The 10,407-nt window shown below is 37.2% G+C and overlaps 1 protein-coding gene across 1 annotated transcript; it reads right to left on the bottom strand.

The window, feature by feature from the left end:
* Nucleotides 1–5,359: 5,359 nt before the first annotated feature.
* Nucleotides 5,360–8,667, bottom strand: CALHM6 (calcium homeostasis modulator family member 6). The gene is made up of 2 exons (XM_049772612.1): nucleotides 8,119–8,667; nucleotides 5,360–5,779 (listed from the first exon to the last, which is right to left on the bottom strand). The coding sequence occupies exons 1-2, from the start codon at nucleotides 8,665–8,667 to the stop codon at nucleotides 5,360–5,362; spliced, it is 969 nt and encodes a 322-aa protein (XP_049628569.1).
* Nucleotides 8,668–10,407: the final 1,740 nt, after the last annotated feature.

The raw sequence follows: 10,407 nt of genomic DNA, 5'->3' as shown, positions 1-10,407 counted from the left end.
TGAAGGACAATATGCAATGCCAGAGGCAACTGTTATGCCCTCTATATTATTATTTATTTTTTATTCTCTTCCCTTCCCTCTGTTGTAGTTTAAATGATTGGAAATCATACATACTTAATTGTAGTGCTCACTAGGGTTTTCAAACATGGTGGTGCTTGCACATGCACTTACTGGGGTCATGTACTATTAGTTATGGTATGTGTACACCTGGTTCTCATAACCAAACTTTGTGGTGTATCAAAATACCATAATTTTTAGTGGTTTTATAGTAGGGCAGCAATGGGAATCAACTTCATGACCTCACTCACGCAAGGCAGGCACTTTACCATTGAGACATCTCCTGCCAGTTTTCCTAAGTAATATATTAGTGGTCAAAAATATATTCAAGATAATGTTAAACCATGAAACATGCATATGAACATATAGATATATTTTACATCTGACTTTACTTCCACATTTATATATTCTTTAAATTTAAGCTACCATCTCCTTAGAATAGGGCTATAAGTACTCATAGTTGTCAAAAAGAACATCCCTACCCAACTTCCCTCCTTTAAATCAGAATATTATTCTGTTGATTATGTTCTGATAATTCAGTGGTCTGACTCTGAGTCAAAGTCCCTCCAATGGATTAAGGCCTTACATGATTTCCTCATATCTACTTCCTTCTTTCTCAGACTTCATGACCTGCTTTTACCTGCTGCCTTGGTACTTACTCTCAGGCCACAATGGCTAACTCTTCAATTCTCCAAATTTATGATCAAATAGTTTTCTCAATAATGATAACATCTCCAACTTACAGTTCTTCCAATGCATCCTAAAATGGTCTCCTTTCCTTTTTACCTTAGTGGTTTTCTCCTTGGTATATAACTAAATATATACTTGTTTATTATGCTTATTATTATTATTATTATTATGGGGGGGCGCACACATTTAATACTCAGGGGTTACTCCTGGCTAAGTGCTCAGAAATTGCCCCTGGCTTGGGGGGACCATATGGGACACCGGGGATCGAACCGCAGTCCTTCCATGGCTAGCACTTGCAAGGCAGACACCTTACCTCTAGCGCCACCTCTCCAGCTCCATTATGCTTATTATTTATTGTATTATTATTTTATTTATTATATTATTATTTATATTATTATATTATTATTTATTTATCTTCCCATAGAATTTAACTTCACAAAGTTAAAGCTTTGCTTTTGGTTCATATATATATATAAAACATGCCTGAAACATAAAAGGCACTCTATAAATATTTAGTAAATATTTTTATAAAATTTAAGGTAATAAAATACTTATGAAATATTATAAATCAATAGGAAAAAACTGACATAAAAATAGTACAAATAAAATATAATTTGAATAGGCACTTCTTAAAAGATCATAACTAATAAATACTTAAAAATGCAAAAAACCTTCTATGATTGGGTAAAACCCAATTAAAACCATAAAAATATCAATATATATACCAGGAAAAATGTAAATAATTTGGCATACTAAGTATTTCTGATATGAGAAATACTAGGACACTTGTAGTGACATACAATGAGAGAATTCCTGTGCCAAATGTTTTACTTTATCTAGAAGCTGAACATGATTCCACCTATTCTTAAAAACACATTATGAATACATATTTGCATATATATATCAGAATACTAACTAAATCAGTGCATATAAAACTCAGAAACCTTAATCATTCAAATGTCTATTAGAAATTATGTGAATAAAAAACTGTTTTGACAAAATTTTTGCCAAAAAATTCGGTTTATACTCGATTATATATGGTAATTCTTCCTAAGCTATCCATAGAATGAAAAGCAATGTTCTTTGTATAGCTATGTGTTCTTGTTCCCCTTTTTTCATGATCCTAATTTAAAGCTTACAACTGCCAGGATCTTTCTTACCCCAGATTTTGCACAAACTATATCTATAATCTGAAATGTCCATAGATCTTTTCAAAATTTTTCTTTCCTCATCAGATCAAAACATCTATTTTTTTATTTTGATCAAAGTGGATTACAAATCTTTCACAGTAATATTTTAGATACATATGATATTGAATCAGGGGCGTTCCCACCACTAATATTGTCCTCCCTTCGCCCCTGTTCCCAGCATACACCCCAGATCCCCCTTTTTTACCCCCCAGGCTGCTAGTATAGGAGATCCACTCTGTGTCTAGTATCAAACATCTATTTCTATATTTATGTGTATGTTATGGATTTTATATGACCCAAACACATCCTGTTGAGTTTGAGTAATGACAATATGACAGTTTGTTACACTATTCCTTCTATTTAAAGACATAGTTAAAACTTATAACAAACAGATTTTAAACTTTCCATTAAAATTACTGCAACAGTTGCAGCCTATAATATCCTAAGCTAAAGTTTTTTATTTTGTATTTTTTTTAATTTGTATTTTTTCATGATGAATTTTTGCATTTACACTTAGTAATCAAATTAGATGAGAAATAACAGTTTAAAGTTACAAATATCAAATATGCAGGGAAAATGGCCCTAAAATAACACCAAACAATTAAAACGAAGTATAAATTCCATTGCTCTTCCACTGCTTTACCACAAAAATAATTTATTTGAAGTTGTTATTACCCATTAATTATCAACTATTAAATAAAGGATCTTCCACCAAGGATATAAAATTCTGTTGTAGTTTTGTATAAAATTCTGTTTTGAATTTTGAATCTTTGAATGAATTCTCCTTTTTTGTTTATTTATTGTTATTTTTATTACATATTTATTTATTACACTGGAGACTGTGTAGAACCCTTAGATGAGAAGTCGGGCCTAAGGAGCCAGAGTAAGGTAAACCAAGGTGTGCTCATGGTTACCAACATTGCATTCATCATTTCTGGGGGATAAAGGACAAAGAATGCTAGGTGTGAAACCCATTCCTTGCACATTCTAGACATGTATTCTACCACAAAAGTTATTCCCATCACCTCTGAGAATTTAACTTGTTTTATTTTTATATAAATAATAAGATAAAGAAAAACAATTTTTGTTTCAGATGTAAAAATCTTTTTTGTTTATTTGTTTGTTTTTGGACCACACCTGGCAGTGCTCAGTGGTTATTCCTAGCACTGAACCGGGAATAATTTCTGGAAGGCTCGGGGGACCATGTGGGATACTGGGGGGTAAACTGGGTTGTCCTTATGCAAGGCAAAAACCCTATTCACTATGCTATTACTCTGGTCCCCAGATATAAAATTATTTTTCTACAATTTGAAAGACTTTGGTTTTTTTTTTTTTTTTTTTGGTCACACTTGGCATAGCTCAGAGGTTATTACTGGCTATTCACTCAGGGATCGGTACCAGCAGTCTCAAGGGGCCATATTGTTATGGCTAGCTTGGTCCGATTACGTTAGAGAACTTCTTTGAAGTATCTCTAGAAGAGTGGATACATGAGCAGTGAATTTGAGATATGATGAGTCACACAAGGTTATGTGGGAGAACAGAGCCCCAGTTTATTGTCAAAAATCAGGGGAATTTTTACCAGTCACAGTTTTTTTATGGTATGAAAAATGCTCACATTTGTTTCTTTGCAAAGTACAACATATTTCTCTTGTTAACAGAAGCTTTATCAGTATACAGTGTTTGATCTTCAAAGCATTTCACATGGCTCTTAGTGGTTTGCAGACCTTATTAATAGATTACATTTCAATTAAGAGTCCAGAGGATTAAGAAAAAGGGTAAATTTTAACATCTCAAAGTAGTTCCTATCTGGCCAGGCCATAAGTGTCAATTCTGATGTAGATTAAGGAATTTAGCAAGAAGTTATGTTTTCCTATCAAATTACCTTTTCCTGATGGAACAGCTTTCTTGCTTTAGGAGCTATATCACAGATAACTAACTTCCTAAGGTCTAACCAAGAAATAAAGTTTTTGGAATGGGAAATAAAAGAGACAAACTTATATGAAAGTACAAATCTATTCCGAACAACCCATTACTACTTCCAGGCCAAACTTTGGATATTAACTCTGAGGTAAACTTTAGTTACCAAGTCATTCAAAGTCCCTTAGATGTCCCAAGGCAAACATTCCTTTACTCTAACAGAACAGTCTGTTTAAAACTACAGGGCCTTTTAAAAGACTATGAGGATTAAAGTTGTTTTTAAGTATCTTTTGGTGTTGAATTTTCCAGGTAAAGAGAAATTTAATCAAGACTATACTTAACTGTATTAATCCTTATATTGGGAAGTAAATGCTCAAATATATACACAGTTAATACAGATTTATATATAGGCCAAATAAATGTTTGTAACTAAGCATGAGAGAAATATCACCATCACTATCAGAAGTCTTGGTCAGCCCTCCACACTGAGGAAAGGCCTACTGATGGGACTTATTAGACTGCGGTAGTGACATAATATGGAATTCCAGTACTATGGCTCATGCCTACTTTGAAAGACTTTTAAAAGACAACCATAAACAATTTAAGTTTTTGTTGTTTATTTTGGGGCCATACCAGGTGGTGCTCTGGGGTTATTCCTAACTCTGTGCTCAGAAATTACTCCAGGCAGGAACGGGGAATCATATGAGATGCCGGGATTCGAACCCTGGGTCAGCTATGTGCAAGGCAAATACCCTACCAATCTCCAGCCCCAACAACAATAGTTTTTTGACGAATCAAATTTGTTCTGCTATCTGAAGGATAGCAAATAGAAAAGACTATTACTCTTGAATTATATTAACACTACATTCTGGAAAAAGGAAACTAAAAGGACCTCTATCAATAATTGGCAATGTCTAGATGAAAGTTGACAGCAATGGGAGTTACTTTTCAATTGTCATATAGTGTATTATGTATTTTGCCAAATTTATAGAAAAGCTCATCAAATAGAGAATTTAAAATAATTTTAATAGAGCTTGAGTGATAGCAGAGCAGTTGGACTTTTGACTTGCGTGGGGCTGACAGGATGGACCCAGGTTTGATCCCTGCCAAAAAATTTTTTTAATAAATTTTCTTTTAATAAAAACAATAAAAATAATGAAAACAATAAAAAGCAATATGTTGAATTATCCATGAAAGTGTATAGTCATTCAGAGATCATGAATCATTTTGTAAAATTTCTAGCCTTTTGCTTTTCTTCTTTTATACATCCTTGGTTAGTAACTGAAATATTAATATACAGTAATAATGGAGGTTAAAATGAAGATACATTAAACCTCAAATAAGTTTAGGTACAGAGATTATATATACAGTGATTATGTAAATTTTAGAGGAAAATATGGGAAAGGAAAATGAATTCCTTAATCACAGATGGTGGCAATGAACAACGATAATTTTTTAATGATAAAATCAAATGAGATTCTTATTTTATTTTTTCCTTCATAAGTTTATAAATTATCATTGTCATCCAAAGTCTGTGCATCTACAAAGCTAAAAGTAGTCACTACTTCATCCTTTCCCCTCTTGGTATCATGACTTCCATTATTTTCATTAATGTATTTGTGCAGCAAGCTGTAGTACTGTGCATCCTTATTAAAAGTGTATACTGATGAAATTTTCTGCCAAGCTTCAGGATTTGGGATTTTGTGCTGTGTAGATTTTTCATTTCCAAAGAAACATTTGACATTCTCCATTGCCAATTGATTTGCTTGCTCTGTGGCTTCCTTTGTAAATATCTTCTTCTCCTCTTGCAAATATATTTTCCAAAATTTTAGTTGCTGAAAACTAACTGGAGATCTGCATCGGGAAACAGATGTGCATATCAGAAGGCCAATGACAATTACTGCTATGAGGAACCAGCCTCCCACCTAGGAAAATACAACAAAAAGGCTACTCAGACACATTTTCTGTTAAACATTTTTTAAATCCTCAAGTCAAGTTGCTGTTTTAATATAAAATATAAAATCCAAGTCCTAGGGTTGGATGAGGTCTTTTTCTGCATGGCACCTTTAGCCCCTTCCACCAGCAGGTTTGGAGAAGGGCAGTGGTAGCGAAATTATTTCACAGGCTGTCAGTTAATGTTTCAAAGGAGTCAGCCAGCTTTATTTCATAGCCCTAACCGCCATGTGCTTCTATGCTAGGCTTTTTCAAGAAGCTTTTTCTCTGCTCTCTCTGCTTCTGTCTCCCTTTTAGCTGCTCTCCATGCTTCCTTGCTCATTTCCTTTCGTCAAAACCAACATTTTTTTTTTCTTTATTCTAAACAGCAGATCCTTCCAGGTGTGGGTGGGTCTGACCATCCAGGTGATAGTAACATAGGGCATTGTTTTCGTGAAGAGGGGTTCCTTACATTTTCCACCTTCTTTGTGTTAGGGGGAAAATTGAGGAAAACGTTACAAAATTTTTGTTTTCCTGTTCTCCGCCAAAGGCTGGACTTTAATATCATAATCCAAAATATCAAAGTTTAAATTGTACTTATTTTCCTTTCAAAACAGTCTTCTCCATATCTATACATTTCAAATTTTTTCCTAGACTTCTCTGAGCTAAAACATTAGAACTTTTCTGCATACACATTATACACTATAATAGTGCTATGTCCCTATTATAGAAAATACTATTAATAAGTCTAGAACATCCACGTTTCTTTTCATAAATTCTCTAAACAAAAACCACAAGAACATTTCTGCAGATAATACTGTTTGAAAATAAGATGCAACATAAGATACATATTAAAACATCCTAGCAATTGGGAAAGTCACTAGGATAGCTGAGACCCTTCAAAACTCTACCAGGTGTTTTTTTAGAATTATGCAAACTAATATATTAAACCACCAAAGTTAAATACAAAATTTTCTGTTTGTAGTGAGGCTTCGAACAAAACAGTAAGATTCATACAGATAAAACACAATTTAATCAGCAAGACAATGATTAATGCAAATATGGTCAAGAAATTAATCTAAAATATAGTTAAGATACAGGAAGGAACCCTTCCTCCACTGCCATCACCTGGATGGTCAGACCCATCCACACCTAGGAGGGGTCTTTGGTTTGGAATAAAGGATAAAAAGTGTTGCAGGGAGTCGGGGAAGAAGAGGAGCAAGGAAGCATGGAGTGTAATAGCTAAAAGGGAGACAGACGAAGAGAGCAAGAGAAGAGGAAGAAAAAAATCTTCCTGGAAAAGGCTTAGCATAGAAGCCATGTGAGGAAATGCACATGGCGATTAAGGCCATTGAAATGAAGCGGGCCTGGAGAGATAGCACAGCGGTGCTTGCCTTGCAAGCAGCCGATCCAGGAACAAAGGTGGTTGGTTCGAATCCCGGTGTCCCATATGGTCCCCCATGCCTGCCAGGAGCTATTTCTGAGCAGACAGCCAGGAGAAACCCCTGAGCATCGCCGGGTGTGGCCCAAAAAACAAAAACCAAAAAAAAAAAAAAAAAAAAAAAGAAATGAAGCTGGCTGACTCCATAACTGACTGCCTATGAAATTATTTCTCTGCTACTACCCTTTCCAAACCTGCTGGTAGAAATGACTAAAGGCGCCTTGTCAAGAAAAGGCCTCACTAAACACTAATACTTTAGACTTTATATTTTATATTAAAACAACATCAAGTCTGAAGTCCTCACCATGTGATAAGCTAACACAGTTTTGGGTCTTAATTCCTAAAAAGAGGCAATGCCTGATATGTCAGCCATATTCAAAGTCCCGTCAAAGGTTCTATAAGAAACCTTTATGCCCTTCCCTCAGAAATCAAAAGTTGGAGTTTCCACTAATAGAATTAAACTACCCACTTTCAAAATCTTTTCTGAGACAGTGGCTGTAAGGCTGGGACTTTAAAGCTAGGCAGACTCACATGACTGTTAACAAGTCTGTTTTATGGCTGCACAGAGGCAGGACCTTTCCTCCATTTGGTTGGTTTGACTTCAGTATTGCCCTTTAGGCTCCCTAAAGACAAGTGATCATTCTAATTTTTCTTTTTCTGTTGGTGTCTTAAGAAAAAGCACAATTTGGATAGTACAGCAGGTAGGGCACTTGTCTTGCATGCAGTCAGCACGGGTTCAAATATCTGCATCACATATGTTTCCTAAAGCACCATCTGGTGTGAGCCCTGAGCCCTGTTAATTCCTGAACATGGCCTGGGGTGCCCTCAGACCCCTACTCCACCCCCAAAGCTCCACGTCTGCCTCCCATCAGCCTCTAAGTCAAGGCTAACCTGTGAGTGAGCCCGGAGTTCCTGCAGCACCTCCATCAGGCCTGGCTCTTTGTTCTGTAGGCAGGGCATCTTGGGCAGCAGAGTCGTGCAGCTGTCTTCGCGTCCACGGCACATGTATCTCACCATCCAGCCAATGCCACTGGCCCCACACTGGTAGAATGTTCCCCCAAGTAGCGCCACTGCCACCCAGGTCAAGGGTGCCACTAAGGCTGCAGCAGAAATTTCCATGTACACCATGCAGCCCTGCCACCTTGTCGGGGTGCCAGGCTGGGATCCAGACAAGCAGCCAGTGAATAAGCGCCAGGTGCGAGCTCTCAGCACAAAAGCCAGGATGAAGAGCACCATTGCAGGCACCAGCAGGAAGACCAGCCCATACAGCAGATTCAGGGTGGCACTGCAGGGACACTGGAACACCACAGTGGAGAAGATGCGCTCCCCTCCTGCAGTCAGCAGGGACACCAGCCCATATCCCAGGGCAGTGCGGTTTTTGGTCAGCAAGTCCAGCACCACCTGAAACTTCGCCATGGGCCTCTCCAGCAAGGTTGCCATGGTCAGACCTGATGGAATTTCTTTCTGTCCACTTCTGCAGCCTGTTGTCCTTAGTCTTTCTGTCTGCTTCTGTAGACTGGTGCAGCTGGGGCGAGGGACTTTCTGCTCTTTAATAAGCAGTGACCTCTTGCAAGGGAAGAGGGCTTCTCAGACCTTCCTGAGATTGCTTTCGCTTTCTTATTTCAACCAAATTAGCTCTGGGGGACTGACAGACCCAAGCATCAACATCCTTTTCCCTCACCCATCCCTTGTGACAGGAAGACAGGTGGTTACATTTCTTCCCTATTTCAGAAACTCTCATAGAACCGGACCTGATAAGGTTATATCTACCTAACTGACGGGCAGAAAAGTTTTATTTTAGGTCTTGACCAGAGAAACAATGCAAAAAGTATGTTTTATCTTGTCCAGACCATAGGAAATGAGCCAGCTTTTGAAACATTGAAAACACCCTACTCCTACGCCAACTATCTATAAAACCAGAAGCGTGTCAAAATAGCTGAACATTTATGGTAAATGTTATTTAAGCAGAAATTTTAGTTTCTCTTTCATAAGTTAAAAGCACAGTGCAAGTCCAAAAGCAGAACAAAACCCCTGACTTAATTCATACTGTTTCCTGCCTGATCTAAAAGAATAGCATATGGAATATATTTTATTAATTTTGTTTTCTACTTTTCTGCATGTTATAACACTGTCAGTACCTGGAGGAGTGTAGAATGTTTTCCACTGCCACAAAGTTGGAGAATGAGGAATAGGACGTTAAGAGTGTCAGGGTTTGGTAGTGCCAGGGAGAAAATTCAGCGCCTAAAAAAGTCTATAACTGAGACCCTGCAGGCAACTACACTTAAATTTTAAATTTTAGTTTATAAATAGCATATGTTCCTCCATCTTTAGTTTTCTCAAAGCAATATTGCTCTGACACTGTTGTAACTATTTTCTGTAAACTTAACTTCACTCCATGGTTCAAGGCATTAAAAAATGTGCACTTTGAAGTCACATGCTTTGGATCTGTTTGTATTTCTGCTTAGCATGTATATTAGGCAAATCAGTTTCTCTAAACTCAACCTCTTTATTTGTAAACAAATAAATGATACCTGTTGACATATAAAGACTGTTGCCTCCTGATCTTTGCGGGAGACTGCTGAGAAAGACCCCAGCAAACTTAATCAAATAATGCGATCAAGGTTCACTGACCAGGTTCACCGAGCAGGTAGGAGGTCCCAGCCTACAAGGTGGTACTATCTTCTGCCTGATGCCTTTATAAAGCCTCCACCTCAAATTTGGCTTCCTGCTTTTTGCAAGAGACTGCTGAGAAAGACCCCAGCAAACTTAACTTAATCCTATCAAGGTTCACTGATCAGAAGGTAGGAGAGCAGCTGCATAGTTTTGCTATGCTTTGCTACATGGCCACACACATCTCCCAACCTGTGAACTCCACCACAACACGCAATAAAAGTCATGCTACAAGCACGTCAATGGGGACAAAACACCGGACAACAGCATGCATAGAGAATGAAGATGGCAGCTCTGATGTCCCAGAGAGTACCACCCACATAGTTAACCTCCTAGACAAAGAGTTTAGAGTAATAATATGTAGGATGCTCATAGAACTCAAAGAAAGAATAGATCAATCTGAAGAGAACACTAAGATAGAAACCAGAAAACTCGAAACTGAAATAACAGGACTAAAACACTCAGTAGATGAAATTAAAAACTCAATGGAAAGCCTCTCCAACAGAGTAA

This window comes from Suncus etruscus, chromosome 4 (assembly GCF_024139225.1).
Source record: "Suncus etruscus isolate mSunEtr1 chromosome 4, mSunEtr1.pri.cur, whole genome shotgun sequence".
NCBI classification, from domain to species: domain Eukaryota; kingdom Metazoa; phylum Chordata; class Mammalia; order Eulipotyphla; family Soricidae; genus Suncus; species Suncus etruscus.
The sequence above is the reverse complement of the archived record's forward strand: the minus strand, read 5'-3'. Positions and strand labels throughout refer to the sequence as shown.